This window comes from Oncorhynchus tshawytscha, linkage group LG25 (assembly GCF_018296145.1).
Source record: "Oncorhynchus tshawytscha isolate Ot180627B linkage group LG25, Otsh_v2.0, whole genome shotgun sequence".
NCBI classification, from domain to species: domain Eukaryota; kingdom Metazoa; phylum Chordata; class Actinopteri; order Salmoniformes; family Salmonidae; genus Oncorhynchus; species Oncorhynchus tshawytscha.
The window spans coordinates 9,164,957-9,192,132 of record NC_056453.1 but is presented as its reverse complement, the minus strand read 5'-3'; the positions used below and the strand labels follow the sequence as shown (position 1 = coordinate 9,192,132).

At 43.1% G+C, this 27,176-nt stretch overlaps 1 protein-coding gene across 2 annotated transcripts in view; it reads right to left on the bottom strand.

Annotated features, from left to right (window-relative positions):
- LOC112224166 (rab11 family-interacting protein 3) overlaps positions 1-27,176 on the bottom strand; it is a 90,712-nt gene that overhangs the window by 22,753 nt on the left and 40,783 nt on the right. The window contains exons 5-9 of one of the 2 annotated variants that reach the window (XM_024387527.2): positions 10,634-10,837; positions 8,213-8,350; positions 5,013-5,048; positions 4,714-4,804; positions 4,130-4,374 (exon numbers count right to left, since the gene is read on the bottom strand). In XM_024387527.2, the coding sequence (XP_024243295.1) occupies positions 4,130-4,374; positions 4,714-4,804; positions 5,013-5,048; positions 8,213-8,350; positions 10,634-10,837 (714 nt within the window). The remainder of the gene's footprint in view (positions 1-4,129; positions 4,375-4,713; positions 4,805-5,012; positions 5,049-8,212; positions 8,351-10,633; positions 10,838-27,176) is intronic. The other variant, XM_024387528.2, reaches the window with a different exon arrangement.

The following is a 27,176-nucleotide window of genomic DNA, read 5'->3' as shown; positions in this document are numbered from 1 at the left end:
TTCAGCGTGTCAAATCAGAGGGCCTGTTGTCCGGGCCTGTGGCAGTCTCTATGGGGGTGCCACAGGGTTCAATTCTTGGGCCGACTCTCTTCTCTGTATACATCAATGACGTCGCTCTTGCTGCTGATGAGTCTCTGATCCACCTCTACGCAGACGACACCATTCTGTATACTTCTGGCCCTTCTTTGGACACTGTGTTAACAACCCTCCAGACGAGCTTCAATGCCATTACAACCCTCCATACAACCCCCCTTCCACAAACGAGAAGAAGAGACTTGCTTGGGCCAAGAAACACGAGCAATGGACATTAGACCAGTAAAAATCTGTCCTTTGTTCTGATGAGTCCAAATTGGAGATTTTTGGTTCCAACGGCTGTGTCTTTGTGAGTTGCAGAGTAGTTGAACGGATGATCTCTGCATGTGTGGTTCCCACTGTGAAGCATGGAGGAGGAGGTGTGATGGTGTGGGGTGCTTTGCTGGTGACACTGTCAGTGATTTATTTAGAATTCAAGGAACACTTAACCAGCATGGTTACCACAGCATTCTCAAGCGATACGCCATCCCATCTGGTTTGCGCTTAGTGGGACTATCATTTGTTTTTCAACAGGACAATGATCCAACACACCTTCAGGCTGTGTAAGGGCTATTTGACCAATAAGGAGAGTGATGGAGTGCAGCATCTGATGACCTGGCCTCAACTATCCCGGGGCTTCAACCCAATTGAGATGGCTTGGGATGAGTTGGACCACAGAGTGAAGGAAAAGCAGACAACAAGTGCTCCTCATATGTGGGAACTCCTTCAAGACTGTTTGAAAAGCATTCCTTATGAAGCTGGTTGAGAGAATGCCAAAGCTGTCATTAAGGCAAAGGGTGTCTACTTTGAAGAATCTAAAATATATTTTGATTTTAAAACTTTTTGGGTTACTACATGATTCCATATGTGTAATTTCATAGTTTTGATGTCTTCACTACTATTCTACAATGTAGAAAATAGTAAAAAATAAAAACCCTTGAATGAGCAGGTGTGTCCAAACTTTTTACTGGTATTGTACATATCCCAACCAGAAGCCATGGATTACAGGCAACATCCGCACCGAGATAAAGGCTAGAGCTGCCGCTTTCAAGGAGCAGGACACTAATCTGGACGCTAACAAGAAATCCCGCTATGCCCTCCGACAAACCATCAAACAGGCAAAGTGTCAATACAGGACTAAGAATGAGTCCTACTACACCGGCTCTGATGCTCGTTGGATGTGGCAGGGCTTGCAAACTATTACGGACTACAAAGGGAAACCCAGCCACGAGCTGCCCAGTGTTGCGAGCCTACCAGATGAGCTAAATGCCTTTTATAATTTCTTTGAGGCAAACAACACTGAAGTATGCATGAGAGCACCAGCTGTTCCGGACGACTGTGTGATCACGCTCTCCGTAGCCAATGTGAGCAAGACCTTTAAACAGGTCAACATTCACAAGGCCGCGGGGCCAGATGGCTTACCAGGACGCGTACTCAGAGCATGCGAGGACCAACTGGCAAGTGTCTTCACTGACATTTTCAACCTCTCCCTGCCCGAGTCTGTAAAACCTACATGTTTCAAGCAGACCACCATAGTCCCTGAGCCCAAGAAAGTGAAGGTAACCTGCTTAAATGACTTCTGCCCCGTAGCACTCACATTGTTAGCCATGAAGTGCTTAAAACAGCTGGTCATGGCTCACAAAACCAACATTCCAGAAACCCTAGACCCACTTCCATTCGCATACCACCCCAACAGATCCACAGATGACACAATCTCAATCGCAGTCCACACTGCCCTTTCCCACTTGGACAAAAGGAACACCTATGTGAGAATGCTATTCATTGACTACAGCTCAGCATTCAACACCATAGTGCCCTCAAAGCTCATTACTAAGCTAAGGACCCTAGAACTAAACACGTTTCTCTGCAACTGGATCCTGGACTTCCTGACGGGCCTCCCCCAGGTGGAAAGGGTAGGCAACAACACACCTACCACGCTGATCGTCAACACGGGGGCCCCTCAGGGATGCGTTCTTATTCCCCTCCTGTACTCCCTGTTCACTCAGGGCTGCGTGGCCTGATCACCGACAATGATGAGACAGTCTATAGGGAGGAGGTGAGAGACCTGGCAGTGTTGTACAACCTGGAGCAGGTCGAGAGTTTCAAGTTCCTTGATGTCTACATCACCAACAAACTATGGTCCAAACACACCAAGACAGTCATGAAGAGGGCACGACAACACCTTTTCCCCCTCAGGAGACTGAAAAGTTTTGGCATGGGTCCCCAGATCCTAAAAAAGTTTTACACCTGCACCATCGAGAGCATCCTGACTGGTTATATCATCGCCTGGTGTGGTTACTGCTTGGCATCCAACCGCAAGGCGATAAAGAGGGTAGTGCGTATGGACCAGTATATCACTGGGGCCAAGCTTCCTGCTATCCAGGACAAGCTTTCTGCCATACTAGGCAGTGTCAGAGGAAGGCCCAAAAACTTGTCAAAGACTCCAGTCACCCAAGTCATAGACTGTTCTCTATGCTACCGCACGGAAAGCGGTACCAAAGCGCCAAGTCTAGGTCCAAATGGCTCCCTAACAGCTTCTACCCCCAAGCCATAAGACTAGCCACCCGGACTATTTATATTGATCCCCCCCTTTTGTTTTTACACTGCTGCTACACGCTGTCACTTTACCCTTACCTACATGTACAAATTACCTAGACTAACCTATAGCCCCGCACATTGACTCGGTACCGGTACCCCCTGTTTATAGCCTTTATTATTGTAATTTATTGTGTTACTTTTTTATTTTATTTTTTACTTTAGTTTATTTAGTCAATATTTTCTTAACTCTATTTATTGAACTGCATTGTTGGTTAAGCATTTCACGTAAAGTCTACTACACCTGTTGTATTCGGTGCATGTGACAAATACAATTTGATTTGATTTTAATGTGTTTGGATCAATCTATTAAAATGATTCATTCAACAAATTCAAATAATTCCTATTCTGTTCCATACACTGACATTCACAGCTGAGCAGACACAGCACAACAAAACTAAGCTGCTGTGACACTGATGTGACTACTCTACAAAAAGATTACTGCTTTGAACTCAAAGGATTTGCAAGGGTCAGTGGTACTCTAGACCAGTAGGAGGCAGTGATGTCCCACAGTGCAATTGACAAACACAGTCAATTGCACTGTTCACAATCACAGCCTCTAAAGGCCTATGCAACAGGCACAAGTGCTGGCCACCCTCGCTATATTTGTATATCGCTTCATACTCGTCGGTCATCTCGTTCATCTCTCTGGTCACCCCCAAAACCAATTTTTTCTTTGGCCGTCTCTCCTTCCAGTTCTCTGCTGCCAATGACTGGAACGAACTACAAAAATCTCTGAAACTGTAAACACTTATCTCCAGCACTAGCTTTAAGCACCAGCTGTCAGAGCAGCTCACAGATTACTGCACCTGTACATAGCCCACCTATAATTTAGCCCAAACAACTACCTCTTTCCCTACTGTATTTATTTTGCTCCTTTGCACCCCATTCTTTTTTATTTCTACTTTGCACATTCTTCCACTGCAAATCTACCATTCCAGTGTTTTACTTGCTATATTGTATTTACTTTGCCACCATATGGCCTTTTTTTTGCCTTTACCTCCCTTATCTCACCTCATTTGCTCACATCGTATATAGACTTTTAGTTTCTACTGTATTATTGACTGTATGTTTGTTTTACTCCATGATTTACTCCATCCAACTCTGTGTCGTTGTATGTGTCGAACTGCTTTGCTTTATCTTGGCCAGGTCGCAATTGTAAATGAGAACTTGTTCTCAACTTGCCTACCTGGTTAAATGAAGGTGAAATAAAACAAAGAATAAATAAATATAAATATTGAGTTGCTTGCATGCACCTGGCCTATGGGTCATCCATCCAATTCATTCCCATCTCTCCATACTCACATACACAGTGCAAATATACATAAACACCTGCCCCAGGTCCCCAATACACTTGCAGACATACAAACAGACCAACCCTATTAGCTTCTATAAGTCAACTTATTGTAGTTCTCACACATGCACACACACAACCGACACACACTCACCCCATACCACTGACCTAGCTTGCAGGTTCTCCAGCTCCAGGCTCCTCTCCCGCTCCAGCTTGGAGAGGGCGTCTTTGTGGCGGCGGGTCTCCTGGTGGAAGTGGTCGTCAGCGTGGAGCTCCTGCTCCTTGAGCTGCTCCTCTAGGGCATTAGCCCGGTGCACCAGCTGCAGGTTCTCCTGGCGGAGCCGTGTGTGCTGCTCCCCGCTGGCCTCCGAGTCCTTCTCCAGCTCTGCTGCACGACGCTCCAGCAGGAGCACCTGGGAGAGGGACGGGGTGAGGGTTAGAACAGAGCAGTGCTGTTTGTTTAATAGGAGGGGGGGGGAGCTAATCTTCCGAGTCTTTACAAGGTGTTATGTGGTACAACAGTGTGTGGAACTGACATGTTTTTTTGTAGCATTTAAGTGATGTTATTGAGAACTAAATGATATTTTCTTTGATGTTCAGTGCTGTATAATATGGTGCTATTGCACTGTTTGATGCTGAACTCTTTCTTTACATTAATATTCAGTGCTGTATACTGCTGTTTGATACTGTTGATAAACTCTGTATGATGCTGTATAATGTTATGATGCCGTGTTGTGATGTTGAACTCTGACCTTCTCAGTGATGTCGGTGTCGGCCAGATCCAGTATGTCCCGGGACAGTTCGCCCATGCTGTCCAGCGTCACGGAGCTGTTCCGGAGGTGTCTGGAACACCGGAGAGGAAATATGATAAATGGTTTTCATAAAGAAAGCCCTGTTATGTCCCTGACAGCTTTTGCTAATCCACACCAGCTACAATTTCAAGATAAGTCATTATAGCTTGTTATGTTTATCCCAAAAATACAACATATTTTCACATTCAATTTAAAATAATATTCTACAGAATTAATTCAACAAATACATTTTGACCTACCGTGCTACTTTCTTGCTGGACAGCCTCTTGCTGGAGCTGAATGGAAACCAGACAGGAAACCAGTCAGGAAGAGAGAAAGTATAAGAGGAAAGAGACACTGTCCATCTCCTAGTGTCCCTCTTTCCTACTCCCCACCCCCTCATCCCTCGCTCCAAAAAGCAGAGAGGTTGTTATACTGAGAGGATAGGCTCCTAAAGTATGGTACATGTTCACATGCACATCGGAGTACTCACACACGCAACCAGGGTCATTGGGGTCATTAGGGCACTCAACAGAAGTTGTTTTAAAATGTGTTGCAACAGGAAACGAACATGTGTGTTTCTTATTGGACACGTGTGAGGCAGGCCTAGTCCCTCCCTGTTACAGTCCATTTTCTTATGTTATATGCCTAATGAACACAACCCAGGCACAAAAATATATATTTTTTATCAGCACTCATTGAACAGGCACAAGATGATTAAGTCTATTTGTAAGGTTGCAATGGAATACATGAAATGGAACATGAGAGCAATCACATAAACCATACACCAATCCTAATTTTATCTCGGCAGGCTTTTTATTTGAGAGAAACGGTAGTGTAGTTGACCCTGCTCAGTCAATCGACTGCTCTTCCCTCTGCCAACTTTTAGCTGACTCGACGGTTAACCGGTCAACTTCTAGAGAATCTTTGTTTTCATTTCAATAATTGACTATCTGTGATTTGCTTTATGCCTGCTTAAGATTGATGTAAAAAAAATTTTTTTTTTAAATCAGCTGGATCTGATATGCTTGATCCATTTTTACTGCAGCTCTCTGACCCCCTGATTGCTGAGTCATTAACTCATATTTCTAACCTGACGATTATATCTGGTGCTGTCCCCAAGGTTTGGAAGGAGGCCCATGTACTCCACCTTCACAAAGGTGGTGACCCTTGTGACCTAAATAATTATTGGCCTATTTCTAAACTTTCTTACAAAGCTAAAATATTAGAATCCTTGATTCATTCTCAGCTAAGATCTTTCTTATCTTTGAAATATATTCTAAATGTACATCAGTTGGGTTTTAAACCAGATCATATAGCACTATCTCTGCTGCCTCCCTAGTTATAAATGTGGTTAACTGTACGGATAAAAGGCAACATTGTGCGGCCCTCTTCATTGACATGAAGAGGGCAGCACTATACACACACGTACACATGGATTTTGTGTTGTAGATATGTGGTAGTGGAGTATGGGCCTGAGTGCACACATTTAGTGTGTTGTGAACTCTGTAATGAATGTATTGTAATGTTTTTAAAATTGTATAACTGCCTTAATTTTGTCAGACCCCAGGAAGGGATCCATAATAAATACAAATGTCAAAGGCTTTCGATTCTGTTGATCACTCACTGCTAATTCAGAGGCTTTCTTCAAATTGGCCTAGACAAGGCTGCATGTAACTGGTTAAAAAATGACTTAACAGAGATCCCCATTAGCTGCTGCTTTTGCAACAGCTAGTGGGGATCCTAATAAAATACCAAAAATGTATATCTACTGATGGTGTTAAATCAGGTTTTCTGGATATTACGAAAGGTGTACCTCAGAGGTTGATTCATGGTCCTGTACTTTTTACTGTTTAGATTAACAATATCGAGTTGTCTGTAAAAAATTGTAACCTGCACTTGTATGCCGATTATACTGTTGTGTGTGCTATTGCCCCCACGGTTGACCATGCTCTATCTGAACTACAGACTGCCTTCCTTGTATTAGAAAAAAAAAACTTTATTGACCTGAAATGTGTACTGAATGCTGATATAACTAAGTATATACTGTTCTCTAGAGTGCGTAAAAATAAGTCTGATGATTTAAGCATATGTATTTTGGATGGTGTCCATATTGATCGTGTCCATGCTTACAAATAACTGGGCATTTGGATAGATGAAAAGCTGTCGTTTAAAAAGCATATTGCGGAGTTAGTTAAGAAGCTGAGAATAAAAATGGCATTTTTCTATAGAAAAAGGTCCTACCTCTCGCTAAATAGTAGAAAGCAGATCATTCGGTTGACGTTCGTATTGGTCCAAGACTATGGTGATATCATCTATATGAACGCAGCTGACACTTCAGCCGTTAGATGCAGTTTATCATAGCACACTGCGCTGTAAATCGGGCAAACATTTTGGTTCTCATCACTGCATTCACTGCAACCAGAAAGTTGGTTGGCCCTCTTTGATGTCACTTAGCTTGATACATTGCTATGTGTTCATTTATAAAGCCCTTTTACAAAAAGTCCCACTATACCTAACATCATTAGTAAACTTTAGATACACGAGTTACCACGCCCGGCCTCTGGGATGGCTAACTGTGGAAATTCCTTTGGTCTCTACTGAGTTAACTTAAAGCTGATTTATCTTTCTTGCACCTTATTTGTGGAACAATCTTTCTTAAATTTGAGGTTCTGGTGGCTCATTCAGAAGGCTGATTGAGAACTTTATTACTGACGAAAGTGTGTTTTTAACGACTGTGTTTTTCTTTCAGCTTGCATTTTGTATTTATATTTTGATGTGTGTATTTTCTGTAATTTAGGGCTCATCTGTAAGAGACCTTGGTCTGTGTGACTCCCTGATAAAACAAAGGTTCAAACCATTGCAATTGACATTACTCACTGCACAGATGGAGTTCTTTCCATGAGCTTGACAGGATGTGAGATACAGTATGTATATATGAAACGTATAAGTCATGCACTGATATGAGCAATGGGAACTCCGTGCAAACCTTCTGTTGGCCACATAGCACCAACAGCTAGAGAAAAGCATGACAGTCTACCAAACTCAGTTTAAAAACAACTATGCCCTTTAACCTTATGAATCCTATTATAACAATACAGTACAGATACAATGAGCAAGCCTGAGTTTGAGTGAGAGGTTCTCCCCAAAACAAGCTGAGTCAAGCCAAACACCACAACTCACACAAACGTGCACTGAAGAGTGAAGATGAGTGGAGTGAGTGAGATATGTGTGACGAACCTATTCAAAAACACCATCATAATCTGTGCATGTGTCTGTCTATTTGACATTAAACACAGCACGCATGTGTGCATCTTACCAATTGAACATAACAGGACAGCACATGCACAGACAACTAAAGTAATGTGTGTTTCCTTGTCAACACGGCAACACACACACACACACACACACACACACACACAGACAGACAGGTAACCTTCGTGGTGGTGAGAAGTGTTACCTATTCATCTCTAGGAAATTGAGGCGAGTGGAGAGGTCCTCCAGGCGAGAGATTTGTTTGTGACATTGGTTACAGAAAAAGTCCAGCGCCTCCTCCCTAAGGAAGCTCTGAAAGCTTGCAGGGAGAGTAGTTGGGGTGCTGGGGAGAGGAAGAGGGGGGGGGAAAGGAGAGGGAGTGAGTGACAGAAAAGTGGGGTGCACAGTGAGGAAGCTTTGGGGATCAAGAGCGCAGGATTATCAGAGTTTGTGAAAAGTGAGACAAATTGGGCTGTGGGGTTTACTTTACTGAAAAGTTGGATTCCATCTAAGCGTTGTTGCATCCAAGGTTTCGTCTTGTCATTGGGCTCACTTTAATACACTGAGTGTACAAAACATTAAGAACACCTGCTCTTTCATTGACATAGATTGACCAGGTGAATACAGGTGAAAGTTATGATCCCTTATTGATGTCACTTGTTAAATCCACTTCAAATCAGTGTAGCTTAAGGAGAGAAGACCGGTTAAAAGAAAGATTTTTAAGCCTTGAGACATGGATTGTGTATGTGTGCCATTCAGAGGGTGAGTGGGCAAGACAAAAGATTTAAGTGCCTTTGAACCGGGTATGGTAGTAGGTGCCAGACGCACCGGTTTGTGTCAAGAACTGCAACGCTGCTGGGTTTTTCACACTCAACAATTTCCTGTGTGTATCAAGAATGGTCCACCACCCAAAGAACATCCAGCCAACTTGACACAACTGTGGGAAGAATTGGTGTCAACATGGGCCAGCATCCCTGTGGAATGCGTTCAACACCTAATAGAGTCCATTCCCTGACGACTTTGAGGCTGTTCTGAGTGCAAAAGGTGGGTGTGCAACTCAATATTAGGAAGGTATAGTGAAGGACACTAATGTGAAGTAACAGCTGCAGTAGGTTATGTATGTGTGTGTTGCAGTAGTAGTGACGCAACAGTGTGTTTGTAGACAGAGTGGCAGTGAAGCAGCAGTGTACCGTCTCTAGGTGTGTGTGTTTGTCTTGTAAGACAAGGAGAGTGGTTAACATCCTGTGTGTACAGAGGTGTCGTTTACACACATCTGTGTGAAAGTGGTCAGATCAATTTTACACTTCAGCTTTGACCAGTAGTACGTCTCTTGGCATCACAGCACTGCACTAACCACAATGCTCCTGCAACACACTGTAAATCACAATGGACTGATTCAAACTCGTTTAGTGCCCATTAATTCTAGTTGGAAGGAAGTTATGGTTGTAACGTTGAATTACGGAGGGGAACAAAGGTTTAGTATTACTTGTAACTCAGAAGGAATCAATAAAGCCAAGCCATTTAGGCCATCTTATTTACATATTGTGACCGAGAGAGAAAATCTAGGTAGTTAGCTGGCTAAGAGCTTGGGAAAATATCACGCAAACGGGAATTACGCATTATCCGGCTTAGCGTCTCTGATGAAAACAAAGCGTAAGAGAAGGGGGTGGAATGACCGCAGAAAAACGAGAGGAAGTGCTCAGGAGTGTTCAGGCAGAGCAGTACCGTGTCAGATGAAGGAAAGAGGGGAGTGAGTGTTCTGGTGTGGTCAGGTGAAACAGACACTTATCCATATTGGCCGCGTCAACCCAGCTTTGTTAGGCAGCATATGGAAAGCCTGTAACTTTCAATTTTGTCTGAATTCCATTCCAGAAACATGCCTCTGTTTGCCCTTGATAACTTGCCCTTGCAAACTCAAGGGGACTGGATGTGTGAAAGTATATGGTGTGAAGTAGCTCTGCCTGCCCTTCAAACATTTTTTTTTTTAAATAAATAAGTTTGCACCATATTGCTTTCACCTGCCTAGTCCTTTCAGATACCTCAGAGCGAGCAATGAAGGGCAGAGAGAAGGGAGCACGTTTTTCCATCCATTGTCCTCAGTTTCACTGAGTAAGCAGCAACAGGGAGAGAGAGTGTGAGTAAGTGAACTTTGCCCATGTTCCCTTTTATCTCACCCTTCAGGAACAGGAGGCAGCAGGGGTGGAATGGGAAGGACGTCTCCAGAGAGTCCTTGTCATGTTTGACCTCCAGTCTTTCCAAACATATAGCCAGTCAGTCTGGTTATAACAGCACCGGGGGAGGTTGTGACTGTTAAAATGTAGCTAATTAAATCTACCCTGCTACTCTATCCAGCAGGACAACAATTTCCCTGTTCCCAGACAGGAGCCAATGACAAAGACTACTAACAACTGTGTTTGACTTTAGAGGTGATATCCTAGGATTAAATAATATTATCGTTGGCAACAATATGGCAGATACTGTGGGTGACCTTCATCCGACATGTCCGTTTTCAACTGATTAGTGGTACTAAGTCTAGCCTACATATTCCTATACGTCACAGTCGTACTTGGAGTGCTTAGTTGGTGTGGGCCATTGACTGGGTCTGTTCTTTAAGGGTGGTCTGTACCTGGGAGAGAGTAGCAGGGAGGAGCAGTTGTTCTGGTCCAGAGTCTGGAGGTGGGACGAGTCTCCCTCTCCATCTGTCCCCTCCTCAGTGGTGTCCAGCAGCAGCTCCGAGGTGTTGCTTTCCCCAAAGTCCTCAAAGTGCTCCTCCTCCCTGCCGATCACTGTCACCAGGGAGAGGCTGTGCAGCTCTGAGCTCAAGGAGAACCTGAGGGAGAGAGGGAACAAGAATGAGTGTGTATAAAAGAGAGAAAGAGAAAAATAGGAGAATAATAGCCCTTCAGGTACACACAGCAAACCTATTAAAAAAAAAGTATTTTCCTGCACTTAGCCAATTTAGGAGGAACTGGATTCTGTGTGAATGTTGTCAGGGGTGGAAATGCAGCTAAATGCTGGTACACCTTGTTTGATCATTTACAGGCTTCATGGTTTGTGGTTCTATGCATCTACAATATCTACAAAATATTCAGACCCCTTGACTTTTTCCACATTCTGTTACGTTGCAGCCTTATTGAAAAATGTATTACAATCTTTTTTCATCAATCAACCATCAACACACAATACCCCATAATCACAAAGCGAAAACAGGTTTTTAGAAATGTTTGCAAATCTATACAAAATAAACCCAGAAATACCTAATTTACATAAGTATTCAGACCCTTTGCTATGAGACTCAAAATTGAGCTCAGATGCATCCTGTTTCCATTGACCATCCTTGAGATGTTTCTACAACTTGATTGGAGTCCACCTGTGGGAAATTCAATTGATTGGACATGATCTGGAAAGGCACACATCTGTCTATATACACAGTTGACAGTGCATTGTCAGCGCAAAATCTAAGCCATGAGGTCGGAAAAATTGTCCGTAGAGCTCCGAGACAGGATTTTGTTGAGGCACAGATCTGGGGAAGGGTACCAAAAATGTATACAGCATTGAAGGTCCCCAAGAACGCAGTGGCCTCCATCATTCTTAAATGGAAGAAGTTTGGAACCACCACGACTTTTCCTAGAGCTGGCCGCACGGCCAAACTGAGCAATCAGGGAAGAAGGACCTTGGTCAGGGAGGTGACCAAGAACCCAATGGTCACTCTGACAGAGCTTCAGACTTTCTCTGTGGATATGGAAAACCTTCATCTCCTTCATCAACCAACATCTCTGCAGCACTCCACCAATCAGGCTTTAAAGGCCAGACAGAAGCCACTCCTCAGTAAAAGGCACATGACAGCCAGCTTAGAGTTTGCCAAAAGGCACTTAAAGGACGCAGACCATGAGAAACAAGATTCTCTGATTTGATGAAACCAAGATTGAACTCTTTGGCCTGAATGCCAAGAGTTATGTCTGAAGGAAACCTGGCACCATCCCTACGGCGAAGCATGGTGGCGGCAGCATCATGCTGTGGGGATGTTTTTCAACAGCAGGGACTGGGAGACTAGTGAGGATAGAGGCAAAGATGAACAGAGCAAAGTACAGCAAGATCCTTGATGAAAACCTGCTCCAGAGCGCTCAGGACCTCAGGCAGGGATGAAGGTTCACCTTCCAACAGGACAATGACCCTAAGCACACAGCCATTACAACGCAGGAGTGGCTTCGGGACAAGTCTCTGAATGTCCTTGAGTGGCCCAGCCAGAGCCTGCACTTGAACCCGATTGAACATCTCTGGAGAGACCTGAAAATAGCTGTGCAGCAACATTCCCCATCCAACCTGACAGAGCTTAAGAGAATCTGCAGAGGAGAATGGAATAAACTCCCCAAATACAGCTGTGCCAAGCTTGTAGTGTCATACCCAATAAGACTCAAGGCTGTAATCACTGCCAAATGTGCGTCAACAAAATACTGAGTAAAGGGTCTGAATACTTGTGCGAATGTAATATTTAAGTTTCTTATTTTTAATAGATTTGCAAAAAATTCTAAAAACCTAATTTTGCTTTTCATTATGGGGTATTGTGTGAAGATCGATGAGGGGAAAAAATGATTTTATCCATTTTAGAATAAGGCTCTAAGGTAACAACATGTGGAAAAAGTCAAGGGGTCTGAATACTTTCCGAATGTACTGTACATGTATGTGTGATTGCGAACAGCCCGTTCCACAAATCTCATGCACACTTATGAGGCTTTAGCTAAAGTAAGGTTGAGTTAAGTTAGAGTCTCTCTTCACCTGACTCGCATCTATTCTTGTTTATTGTAGATGGGATTTAAAAATAAAAAAATTGAGAACAAGGCTACCTAAATTCTATCAGCATATCGATTGCAGTACATGAACGACTAACACGCTCGACCATTGCTACTCCAACTTCCGCGATGCATACCTTTTGGCAAATCTGACCACCTTGTTGCTCCCCTCCTATTGGCAGAAACTAAAACAGGAAGCGCCCATGCTTAGGTCTATCCAACGCTGGTCTGACCAATCGGATTCCACGCTTCCAAGACTATAACTTTTACAGGTGCACAATCGAGAGCATCCTGTCGGGCTGTATCACCGCCTGGTACGGCAACAGCACCGCCCACATCCGCAGGGCTCTCCAGAGGGTGGTGCGGTCTGCACAAAACATCACCGGGGGCAAACTACCTGCCATCCAGGACACCTACAACACACGATGTCACAGGAAGGAAAAAAATATCATCAAGGACAACAACCACCCGAGCCACTGCCTGTTCACCCCGCTTCCATCCAGAAGGCGAGGTCAGTACAGGTGCATCAAAGCTGGGACCGAGAGACTGAAAACAGCTTCTCTATCAAGGCCATCAGACTATTAAATAGCCATCACTAGCACAAGCAAGTAGCAATTCAACCCAACATTCGGACCCACTTACCCACTACTCAGCCCAACACTGAGGTCCCTAGTAAGGTCCCGCACATAGAGGGCGGGTGAAGAGAGAGACCGCATCTTTAAACGCTGTCCGCTGCCCCCGCGTCTCAACCTCGGAGCAACTGGAGACAGACAACCTCCAGCCAACCAGAGCGGAATCCTGAACACTCATTGGCTACACCAACCCGAGTAGTACTGCCCAGTTCTCCAGTTAAGAGACGATCCAAAGACCTTGTTCACTCGAGATCAGTCTACTGTCCCCAGAAAATTGAAATTGCACTCTTCTTTCCTTGCAGTGAATGTTTAAAATCTTTCTGGGATAGGGGGCAGTATTTTCACATCCGGATAAAAAGCATGCCCAAAGTAAACTGCCTGCTACTAAGGCCCCGAAGCTAATATATGCATACAATTAGTATATTTGGATAGAAAACACTCTGAAGTTTCTAAAACTGTTAATAATGTCTGTGAGTATAACAGAACTAATTTGGCAGGCGAAACCCCGAGCACAATCCATCCAGGGATTTTTTGTCGTTGATGTTACTGTGTTTTCCAATGGGTTTCTATGGGAGACCTGGTTTTATTAGACATCCACTAAATGTCAACAGTCTTTAGAAATTGTTCAATGCATTTCTTTTGAGAAATGAAGAAGTAGGGCTGTTCTTTGTAGGTGTCACTCTGAAGGGCTTTAATCTTTTGTTGCGCGTGAACTGGAGCGGCTTCACGTTGTTTAGAAACAGTTTATTCCGTCTTAAATTGATTTGTTTATTTACATTTTAGGATACCTGAGGTTGGATTAGGAACATTGTTTGAAATGTTTGGACCAAGTTTACAGGTAACTTATTAGACACTTAGTAGTCATGTTGGAACCGGTGTATTTCTGAATCAAATGCGCCAAATTAATGGGCATTTTGGGGCTATAAAGAAGGAATTTATTGAACAAAACAACCATTCATTGTGTCACTGAGACATTTGAGATTGCAAAAAGAAGAAGATCTTCAAAGGTAAGGCATTTATTTTTTGGCTATTTCTGACTTTTGTGTCGTACCTGCCTGGTTGAAAAATGATTTATGTGTTTGTATGCGGGGCGCTGTCCTCAGATAATCGCATGGTTTGCTTTCGCCGTAAAGCCTTTCTGAAATCTGACACAGCGGCTGGATTAACAAGAAGTTATGCTTTATTTTGATGTATTACACTTATATTTACGTGAAGGTTGAATATTGATATTTCTGTAGTTTGAATTTGGCGCAGTACAATTTCACTGGATGTTGTCAAATCAATCTCGCTAACGGGATTCGAGCGGGATTCGTGCTTAGGGATCCCTAAGAGATTTGAATTAATAGGTTCCCACCGATGTGGGCGACTAGAAAGTGTTCATCACAGTCTGTCCCCACAAATGATAAGTACTCACAAGTGACCAGTCGGTCATTCCCTGTTACCATGGGCTCTTTCTCGTAGACTTGAGACAAGATGGGGAGTCAGGCTGTGAGTGCCTGAGGGTTAATCAAATTTAGGGTTAAACAGGGGCACCAGGCAAGCACAGTGACTGGCCAGGGCCCAGCCTAGTGAGGGGATGCTGGGGTAGGACAGGACGGGTGGATGGGGTAGGGTGGGTAATCCTGTTAAACTCCTAATCCCCAGCCAAGAGCCAAGGTATTCCCAGTCAAGGCATTCAAGGACTAGGTTTGATGGGAAGTTGTGAAGTCATCAGACTTGCTAGAGGAACAATAGAGAAGCAATAGAGAACAAAATAGGAAAGGACCATCCCCCACATTTGCTATGTCATGACATACCTGGACCACGTATTGAGATGTGCCGTTTGTTCAGTAGATCTGGTGTTAAATTAAGTGAAAAGGGCACTGGAGTGCCCTATTGTTAAACATTACTGACACAGTATTGAGTCATCGTGTGTGGGAATAGGAAATTAGTCTCGTTGTTAATGCAAGAGCACATGACTGAGGCAGGAGTGTGCTGTTATTGTGCTGATTTGCTTAATTTGTTTTGTTTACCTTTACCTCTGATGGTCAAAGGTGACTATTGATCACACCGCTGCCAATTGTAAACCTTTTTACACTGACATCAACTCAAAATGGTTGTGGTTGGTTTCTGTAATTCACCTGCAGTGATCTTCTGATCCATCAGTGACAGACAGGACAACACAGGAAATGTGGAACTTAAAGAAGGAACTGAGTTGAAACGCAGACAAATCTGCCTCAGGGAAGCCTGAGATTACCACCGTAAACTGAAGTTATATAAGAAAACACCTGTATGGAAAGAGTAACAGGAGCATGATCTGACATAGTTAGCAGAGTAGAAAAGGGATGTCAGATAGACTGCTGTTTGGCAGTGGACTATATTTCCATTCAAAATGTGTCAACAAGTTGCCTGACAAGATTCAACACAGAGAAAGGTCAACATTTACTGAAAGTAATTTATTTCAGGGGAAGTTCAGCCCTGGAGAGCCAGGGGAAGACCTTCCATAATTACTGCCAAATCGCTAACAGTGCAGGACTGCTGAAACAGGATCAAGTGGAAGTGTCAGAGTCTCTGCTGGCCCGGGCTTTGTCCCCCTTCAGCATGAAGGAAAGAGGTGTCAGGTAGCAGAGGAGGGAAGATGGGGCCCTCCAGAAAAAAAAAGGAAAAAAGTGAAAAAAGCAAACTCCACACTTCCTGGAATTTAAGGCTCAGCTGTGAACAGGAAGTCCAAACACATCCCCAACAAGCCGTCATCAAGCCGGAGAGCTGGGTAACGCAATAAGCAGACAAGGCCTTATATGCCCCTACACTTCCTCCTCCCTCGTGAAAGACCCCAGCACTACATGCAAAAACATGTATGCGCTCAGAATAAAGACCACAAACAGCAGCTATTGTATTTACTTACACGGAGGGCAGACACCCTCTCTCTTTCATAGAGCAGATTGATATGCTCAACCTATAGGCCTAAAGTAAAATCAAGTTAATATAGTCGTAGCCTACATCAAAAATCGCTTGATGTAGGCTAAATTTCTTCAATTAGTATCAAACACTTAACAGAGATATCTGGAACGTAAAAAGGACATTGTCAAGTGGGGTGGCAGATAGCCTCGTGGTTAGAGCATTGGGTCAGTAACCGAAAGGTTCCTAGATCGAATCCCCGAGCTGACAAGGTGAAAATCTGTTGTTCTGCCCCTGAACAAGGCAGTTAACCCACTGTTCCTAGGCCGTCACTGTAAATAAGAAATTGTTCTTAACTTACTTGCCTAGTTAAATAAAGGTAAAAGGAGACAACAAAGTGGCTGTCCCAAACAGGTGGCAGCCACTAATCTGGCTGTAATCAGGTGGGTGGGGGAACACACTACATAGTGCCCACAATTAGACTAATCATCATCTCCTCATTCTAACATTTGACCCAATTAATGCATTAGGGGTGGACCCCAATCAAACAAATCCTCAGATGAAGAGCACATGATGACAACGTTTTCAGTATTTGCCCTAAGGGGCAATGTGTCTAGTTATTGCCCCTAAGGGTACAACTAAAGTTGCACTGACTTGAATCAAATATGTTGGGCTTTGATAATACTCCAAAAACAGGCAAAAGGTGCCTTCCCCTAAACATAATTAACATGTAACCTATTTGAGTTTAGGTAAAAAGCCAAAAAACATTAAGTGAACGATCCCCGTCAAGGGAGGAGCTGATCTTTTGTATGACAGTAAAACATTCTTATGATGACTATAACATTTGTTGACACCTTCTATTCTTGCACATTATCTCATAAAACACTTATTTCAACACTGTCTGCTCAGGCAAATTTTCCAAGCAATATGGAATATTTTTAAATGGTCATACCAAGGATAATATACATAAAATTATGTGATAAATTCTGCTATTAGCCCAAACAAACGCATTGAATAACAGATTCACTACGTGGAACAACAGATAGTCCCCCAAAAAATCTAAAGTACGTTTGTTCTGAAGTGTCTGCCCTATATCTCTCATAACACTGTCATGACCCATTTATTTACACCTGTTGTGACATATATTGTGTTATTTTATGGCTGGTTATGACACCTACATTTGAGTGTCAAAACCCACATTTATTCAAATCAGTTTTTCCCTGACCAAGAAGTTTCCTTTCGTTTGAAAGTTTATTTCTTAAATCCTTAGTTGTTGTTATAATGAATACTTTCCAGTTATTTTTTCCCAGCATATTTTAAATAACATTTTGTGACAATTTCATGAAGCATGATGACCATCCTGTGTCACTTTACGTAGACTAAGAAATATATACTTTATGACACTGTCAAGAAGCATTATGACCATCATAATAATATGAGCCAGATAGGCCTATCACGTGCATGCCCTTATATCAGTCATCAGTTAAAAAGAAGGTGTCTTGTCCTGCTCCTCAAATCCGATCATGCATTCATCCCAGTCATCAATGTGTGCGCAATTAAAATAATTTAATATTGTCATTTAAAAAAACAATATATTTATTATACAATATATATATTGTTTTTAAATTACCATATTAAATGATTGTGATAGGCCTATCTGGCTCATATTATTATGATGGTCATAATGCTTCTTGACAGTGTCATAAAGTATATAAATATATATACACACATACTACCGGTCAAAAGTTTTAGAACATTAGAACAAACTCATTCAATAGTTTCTTTATTTTTACTATTTTCTACATTGTAGAATTATAGTGAAGACATCAAAACTATGAAATAACACATATGAAATCACTTAGTAACCCATTTTTTTTAATTTATTACAAATCTAAATATATATTTTAGATTCTTCAAATAGCCACCCCTTTCCTCGATGCCAGCTTTGCACACTTTTGGCCTTCTTTCAACCAGCTTCATGAGGTAGTCACCGACAACATAAACATACTGTTGTAGGCTATAGCGTAATCAAATGTTTTTTTGGTTTTGACACTCTTATGTAGATGTCATAACTTGCCATAAAATAACGCAATATATGTCACAACAGGTTAAATATGTGTCATGACAAGTTATATCAGCTGACATTATGACATGTTTATGACAAGTTATGAGGGAAAAATGTCGCCGACAGAGAGGGCTGCCACGCTTCTAGCTCTTAGGAAACTATGCAGTATTTTTTTAAATGTATTATTTCTTACATTATTAGCACAGAAATGTGATTATGTTATTACATACAGCCGGGGGAGAACTATTGGATATCAGAGCAGTGGTAACTCACCAGCACTGCCAGCATTACGACTTTCCCAAAGTGGATCCTTTGATCGCAACCCCCAGGGGAATTGAACTGATTCCAGAGGCTGAACCAAAACACCACCGGCAGAGAAGAGGTACTCGGAGTGGTCTTCTAGTCCGACTTAGGAGGTGCGCACACCACCCACCGCTCCCAAGTATATTACTCGCTGATGTTCAGTCTCTAGATAATAAAGTTGATGAGCTCAGGGCATGGGTTTCTTTCCAGAGAGACATAAGGGATTGTAACATATTCTGTTTCACGCAAACATGGCACTCTTGGGATATACTGTCTGAGTCCGTCCAGCCAGCTGGGTTCTCAGTTCATCGCAGAGACAGGAATAAATATCTATCTGGGAAGAAGGGAGGGGGAGTATGTTTCATGATTAACGACTCATGGTGTGATTGTGATAACAAACAGGAACTCAAGTCATTTTGTTCACCCGACCTAGGATACCACACAAGAGAATTCTCTTCGGTTATAGTCACAGCCATGCATAACCCCCTCAAGCCGATACCACGACGGCCCTCAAAGAACTTCAATGAACTTTATGTAAACTGGAAAGGCTGCATTTATTGTAGCTGGGGATTTTAACAAAGCAGATTTCATGAGGCCGCCGAAGTTCTATCAACACATTGACTGTAGTACTTGCGCAGCTAAAGCACTCGACCACTGCTACTCCAACTTCCGGGATGCCTACAAGGACCCCGCCCCCCGCCCACTTTTCTGCAAATCTGACCATGCCTCCATTTCGCTCCTCCCTTCCTATAGGCAGAAACTCAAACAGGAAGTACCCATGCTAAGGACTATTCAACGCGGGTCTGACCAATCAGAATCCATGCTTCAAGATTGTTTAGATCACGCGAACTGGGATATATTTCAAGTAGCTTCCAAGAACAATATTGATGAATATACTGATACGGTGACTGAGTTTATCAGGAAGTGTATAGCAGATGTTGTACCCACTATGACTATTAAACCCTAACCTAATCAGAAACCTTAGATAGATGGCAGCATTCGTGCAAAACTGAAAGGGCGAACCACCGCAAGGCAATCAAAACTAGAGGTCGACCTATTATGATTTTTCAACGCCGATACCGATTATTGGAGGACCAAAAAAGCCGATACCGATTAATCAGCAGATTTTTTACATGTATTTGTAATAATGACAATTACAACAATACTGAATGAACACTTATTTTAACGGCTCAGACACGAGACGTATGTGGTAGGGTCTACAGACAATAACGGACTACAAAAGAAAAACCAGTCACGTCGTGGACACCAACATCTTGCTCCTGGACAAACTAAACACGGCATCCCTAGCCCGTCCTCAGAGCATGCGCAGACCAGCTGCATGCTGTGTTTACGGACATATTCAATCTCCCAATCTCTCTTTGAAGTGCTTTGAGAGACTAGCCAAGGATCATAACACCTCTACCTTACCTGTCACCCTAGACCCACTTCAATTTGCTTACCGCTCCAATAGATCCACAGACAATGCAATTGCCACCATACTGCACACTGCCCTAACCCTTCTGGACAAGAGGAATACCTATGTAAGAATGCTGTTAATTTACTATAACTCAACAACATAGTACCCTCTAAGCTCATTATTAAGCTTGAGGCCTTGGGTCTGAACCCCAGCCTGTGCAACTGGGTCCTGGACTTCCTGATGGGCCGCATCCCTGGTGGGGAAGGTAGGAAACACCTACACTTCGTTGATCCTCAACACTGGGGCCCCACAAGGATGAGTGCTCAGCCCCCTCCTGTACTCCATGTTCACCCATGACTGCATGGCCATGCACGCCTCCAACTCAATCAGTTTGCAGATGACACAAAAATAGTTGGCCTGATTACCAACAATGACGAGACAGGGAACAGGGCCCTGGGAGTGTGGTGCAAGGAAAATAACGGAGCTGATCGTGGATTTCAGGAAAGAGCAGAGGGTACACCTCCCTATCCACATCAAAGGGACCGCAGTGGAGAAGGTGGAAAGCTTCAAGTTCCTTGGCGTACACATCACTGACAAACTGAAATGGTCCACCCACACAGACAGTGTGGTGAAGAAGGCGCAACAGTGCCTCCCCAACCTCAAGAGGTTGAATAAATTTGGCTTGGCACCTAAAACTCTCAAACTTTTACAGAGGCACAATTGAGAGCATCCTGTCAGGCTGTATCAACGCCTGGTACGGCAACAGCGCCACCCGCAACTGCAGGGCTCTCCAGAGGGTGGTGCAGTCTGCCCAACGCATCTCTGTGGGAAAACTACCTGCCCTCCAGGACACCTACAGCACCCGATGTCACAGGAAGACCAAAAATATAATCAAGGCCAACAACCAACCGAGCCACTACCTGTTCACCCCGCTATCATCCAAAAGGCGAGGTCAGTACAGGTGCATCAATGCTGGGACCGAGAACCTGAAAAACAGCTTCTCTCTCAAGGCCATCAGACTGTTAAATAGCCATCACCAGCACATAGAGGTTGCTGCCTATATACATAGACTTGAAATCACTGGCCACTTTAATAAATGGAACACAAGTCACTTTACTAATGTTTACATATCTTGCATTACTCATCTTATATGTAATATACTGTATTCTATACTATATCTTAGTCTATTGCACTCTTTCATTCCATTCCTTTACTTAGATTTGAGTGTATTGGGTAAATGTTGTGTAATTGTTAGATATTACTTGTTAGATATTATTGCACTGTCAGAGCTAGAAACATAAGCATTTCGCTACACCCGCAATAACATCTGCTAAACACGTGTATGTGACCAATAAAATTTGATTTGCTTTGCTTCACCTTAGCTAACCAGTCACCACCAGCTTTCTAGTTAGCTACCCTTTGCCTGGTTAGGAAACACAAGCTGCTTTACGAGTTAAATAGTAAAACAATCTAGCAATGTTTTTAGCACACGCCGCCAACCCTGATGTCCTAGCCGAATCCTGGCTTAGGAAGAAAAATTCTGCCACCAAAAATTCAGAAATTTCCATCCCCAACTACATTTTCTGCCAAGATAGAACTGCCAAACGGGATGGAGTTGCAATCTACTGGAGAGATAGCCTGCAGAGTTGGATAGCCTGTCATGCTATCCAGGTCTGTGCCCAAACAGTTCGAGCTTCTACTTTTAAAAATCCACCTTTCCAGAAATAAGTCTCTCAATGTTGCCGCTTGTTATAGACCCCCCTCAGCGCCCAGCTGTGCCCTGGACACCATATGTGAATTAATGAACACCCATTTATCTTCAGAGTTTGTACTGTTAGGAGACCTAAACTGGGATATGCTCAACACCCCGGCCATCCAACAATCTAAGCTAGATGCCCTCAATCTCACACAAATAATCATGGAACCTACCAGGTACAACCCTAAATCCGTAAACACCCTCTAAATACACCTCTGCTGTCTTCAACCAGGATCTCAGCAATCACTGCCTCATTGCCTTTGTCCATCATGGGTCTACGGCTCAAACGACCATCCTAATCACTGTCAAATGCTCCCTAAAACACTTCTGTGAGCAGGCCTTTCTAATCAACCTGGCCCGGGTATCCTGGAAGGATAATGACCTCATCCCGTCAGTAGAGGACGCCTGATTATTCTTAAAAAGTGCTTCCTTCATGGCCCTTTCAAAAAACATTGGACTAAGAACAGATATAACCCTTGGTTCACTCCACACTTGACTGCCCTTGACCAGCACAAAAACATCCTGTGGCATACTGCATTAGCATCGAATAGACCCCGCGATATGCAACTTTTCAGGGACGTTAGGAACCAATATACACTGGCTGATAGGAAAGCAAAGGCTAGCTTTTTCAAACAGAAATTTTCATCCTGTAACACTAATTCCAAAAAGTTTTGGGACACTGTATAGTCCATGGAGAATAAGAGCACCTCCTCCCAGCTGCCCACTGCATTGAGGCTAGGAAACACTGTCACCACCGGTAAATCTAAGATAATTTCAATAAGCATTTTTCTATGGCTGGCCATACTTTCCACCTAGCTACCTCAACCCCAGTAAACAGCTCTGTACCCCCCACAGCAACTCGCCCAAGCCATCCCCATTTCTCCTTCACCCAAATCCAGAAAGCTGATGTTCTGAAAGAGCTGCAAAATAAGGACCCCTACAAATCAGCTGGGCTAGACAATCTGGACTCTCTCTTTCTGAAATTATCCGCCGTAATTGTTGCAAACCCTATTACTAGCCTGTTCAACCTCTCTTTCGTATTGTCTGAGATCCCTAAAGATTGGAAAGCTGCCGCGGTCATCCCCCTCCTCAAAGGGGGAGACACTCTAGACCCAAACTGTTACAGACCTATATCTATCCTACCCTGCCTCTCTAAAGACAAGTTAACAAACAGATCATCGACCATTTCGAATCCCACCGTACCTTCTCCGCTATAGCAATCTGGTTTCCGAGCTGGTCATGACTGCATCTCAGCCACATTAATTAAAGGTCCTAAACAATATTATAACCGCCATCGATAAAAGGCAGTACTGTGCAGCCGTCTTCATCGACCTGGCCAAGGCTTTCGACTCTGTCAATCACCTCATTCTTATCGGCAGACTCAACAGCCTTGGTTTCTCAAATGACTGCCTCGCCTGGTTCACCAACTACTTCTCAGATAGAGGTCCGTGTGCCAAATCGGAGGGCCTGTTGTAGGGGACCTATGGCAGTCTCTATGGGGGTGCCACAGGGTTCAATTCTCGGGCAGACTCTTTTCTCTGTATATATCAATGATGTTACTCTTGCTGCTGGTTATTCTCTGATCCACCTCTACGCAGACGAAGCCATTCTGTAGACATCTGGCCCTTCATTTGGACACTGTGCTAACAAACCTCCAAACGAGCTTCAATGCCATGCAACACTCCTTCCGTGGCCTCCAACCGCTCTTAAACGCTAGTAAAACTAAGTGCATGCTCTTCAACCGATTGCTGCCCGCACCCTCTCGCCCGACTAGCATCACTACTCTGGACGGTTCTGACTTAGAATATGTGGACAACTACAAATACCTAGGTGTCTGGTTAGACTGTAAACTCTCCTTCCAGACTCAGATTAAGCATCTCCAATCCAAAAATAAATCTAATAGGCTTCCTATTTCTCAACGCAGCCTCCTTCACTCATGCTGCCAAACATACCCTCTTAAAACTGACTGTCCTACCGATCCTTGACTTCGGCGATGTAATTTACAAAATAGCCTCCAACACTCTACTCAGCAAATTGGATGCAGTCTATCACAGTGCCATCCGTTTTGTCAACAAAGCCCCATATACTACCCACCACTGCGACCTGTATGCTCTCGTTGGATGGCCCTCACTACATATTCATCGCCAAACCCACTGGCTCCAGGTCATCTATAAGTCTATTCTTGGTAAAGCCCAGCCTTACCTCAGCTCACTGGTCACCATAGCAACACCCACCCGTAGCACGCACTCCAGCAGGTATATTTCACTGGTCACCCCCAAAGCCATAACTTCCTTTGGCCGCCTTTCTATACTTCCAGATCTCTGCTAACAATGACTGGAATTAATTGCAAAAATCACAGAAGCAGGTGTCACGGCAGATTTCCTCCTCTTCCTCTGAAGAGGTGAAACGAGGATCGGACCAATACGCAGCGTGGTAGGTGTCCATGGTTTTTAATAAGAAAAACTAAACATGAACACAAATACAAAATAATAAAGTGAACTGGCAATGAAACAGTTCCGTGTGGCACAAACACTGACACAGGAAACAATCACCTACAAAATACCCAAAGAACATGGCTGCCTAAATATGGTTCCCAATCAGAGACAACGATAAACACCTGCCTCTGATTGAGACCCAATCTAGGCAACCATAGACTTACATAAACACCTAGAATGAACACAACCCCATAAAACTACAAAAACCCCTAGACAGTACAAACACCCTAGATGAGACAAAAACCATACATCACCCATGTCACACCCTGGCCTAACCAAAATAATAAAGAAAACAAAGATAACTAAGGCCAGGGCGTGACAGCAGGAGTCTTATATCTCCCTCTCTAACTTTAAGCATCAGCTGTCAGAGCAGCTTACCGATCACTGTACCTGTACACAGCCAATCTGTAAATAGCACACCCAACAACCTCATCCCCATATTGTTACTTATCCTCTTGCTCTTTTGCACCCCAGTATCTCTACTTGCACATCATCATCTGCACATCTATCACTCCAGAATTAATGCTAAATTGTAATTATTTAGCCTCCATGGCTTATTTATTGCCTTACCTCCCTACTCTTCTACATTTGCACACACCGTACATATATTTTTCCATTGTATAATTGACTGTACGTTTGTTTATGTTTAACTCTGTGCTGTTGTTTTTGTCGCACTGCTTTGCTTTATCTTGGCCAGGTCGCAGTTGTAAATGACAACTTGTTCTCAACTGGCCTAAATAAAGGTGAAAAAAAGGCTTGATGATAGATAGGCTGTGATTGCTGAGGATAGTATTACTTTGACTTTTCTGAGTTGGTCACCGATAGTATTTAGTCAAAGGCCTCATACATTTACTTTATCTGTTACAGTGCAAACCCTGGTGTCTGAGTGATGAGCAGTGATATCGTGGTTTCAGGACAGCTTTTAGTGGTGCGTGGGTAAGCTGTTTGTTCACCTGCACCGGCCCGCAATTGCTAATAGCCCATCCACAACTGCCAACTATATGTGATAACGTGAAAATCTGAGGCTGGCAAACAACCCTAACCCGCTAATATAGAAAATACACTGTAGCCTACAGTCAGAGACAGCAGAACAATTTTTTACAGGTGGTGCAGTATTATGTTTGCATAACTTAGATATGTTTCTGTTTATAATTTCTGATTTTTTTGTAGGCTATTTCGAGAGCTTGGGACTATACGGTTCTCTCTGCATTTTTGTAAAAAAAATAATATTAGGCCTCTCGAGTGGCGCAGTGGTCTAAGGCACTGCATAGTACACTAAATACCTCAATCCATGTTAATACGTTTAAAAGAAAATAAAAGATATACGTTGCTGACACAATTCAAACCAATGAGTGTTTGTAACTTTAAAGCCAATTATATCAGAATCATCTCTTTGCAGATAGAACCTCAATTCTCAACTTGTTAGTCAACTGTCTATAATTAGATACAAGCAGCTTCTCTTCTGTCATTATACAGTGCCTTCAGAATTCAGACTCCTTGACTTTTTTCACATTTTGTTAGGTTACAGCTTTTTTTATTTTTTATTGATAAAATAGTTTTTTTCCTCATCAATCTACCCACAATACCCCATAATGACACGGCAGAAACTGTTTCTTTCTTCTTCTTTTTTGTTTAGAAACGTTTGCAAATGTATAAAAAATTTACATAAGTATGCTCAGTTTGGCCGGGTGGGCCAAACTACCATTTAAGAATGATGTACTTGAAGACTGTGTACTTGGGGACCTTCAAATGCTGCAGACATTTTTTGGTACCCTTCCCCAGATCTGTGCCTCGACACAATCTTGTCTCGAGAGCTCTATGGGTATTGTCTTCAACCTCATTGCTTGTTTTTTTCTCTGACATGCACTGTTAAACGTGTGACGTATATAGACAGGTCTATGTCCTACCAAATCGTGTCCAAACAATTGAATTACTCACAGCTGGACTCCAATCAAGTTGTAGACACATCTCAAGGATAATCAATAGAAACAGGATGTACCTGAGCTCAATTTCATGTCTCATAGCAAAGGGTCTGAATACTTATGTAAATGTGCAAAATTAAACATTTAAATAAACTGTTTTCGCTTTATGGGGTATTGTTGTCACGACTTCCACCGAAGGTGGCTCCTCTCCCTGTTCGGGCGGTGCTCGGCGGTCGTCGTCGCCGGCCTACTAGCTGCTACCGATCCATTTTTCCTTTTCGTTTGTGTCTGTCTGTATTGTGTACACCTGTGTCCCATTAGTTAATTTCAGTGGGTTTATTTACCTCCGCTGCCTGTTAGTCTTTGTGCAGGATTGTTTTGCTGTGGTTAGGGGTGCGTGTCTGCACCATGTTTTTTTGTATTTCACACGGCAGTTGTACCGGTTTGGTTGTGTGTAGGAGTAGAGTTTCTCCCCCGTGTGTATTGCTTATTTTCCCTGTGTGTGGCGACCTTGTTTGGGCATATTCCTCCCCATGTTGTTGTTGAGTTGGGACTTTCGGAATAAACTATTGTACCACTGGGACTTCCTTGATCTCCTGCTCCTGATTCCTGCACCTCCCTCCTTCAAGGTGGCACTTAACAAATGTGTTTAGATTGTTGAGGATTCTTTTTTTTTTAAATCCATTTTAGAATAAGGCTGTAACGTAACGTGAAAAAAGTCAAGGGGCCTGAATACTTTCTGAAGGCACTGTATGTTGCCCTAGAAGACTAAATAAACCCTTGCTCACCAGAATGTCATAAATCGATAGAATGAATGCTTCAATCTAGGTGACATCGGTAAGTTCTCTCTCATCTCTGCTTCTTTCGAGGAGCAAAGACGTTTAGGCACAGAGGAGAAAATGCAATAACTGT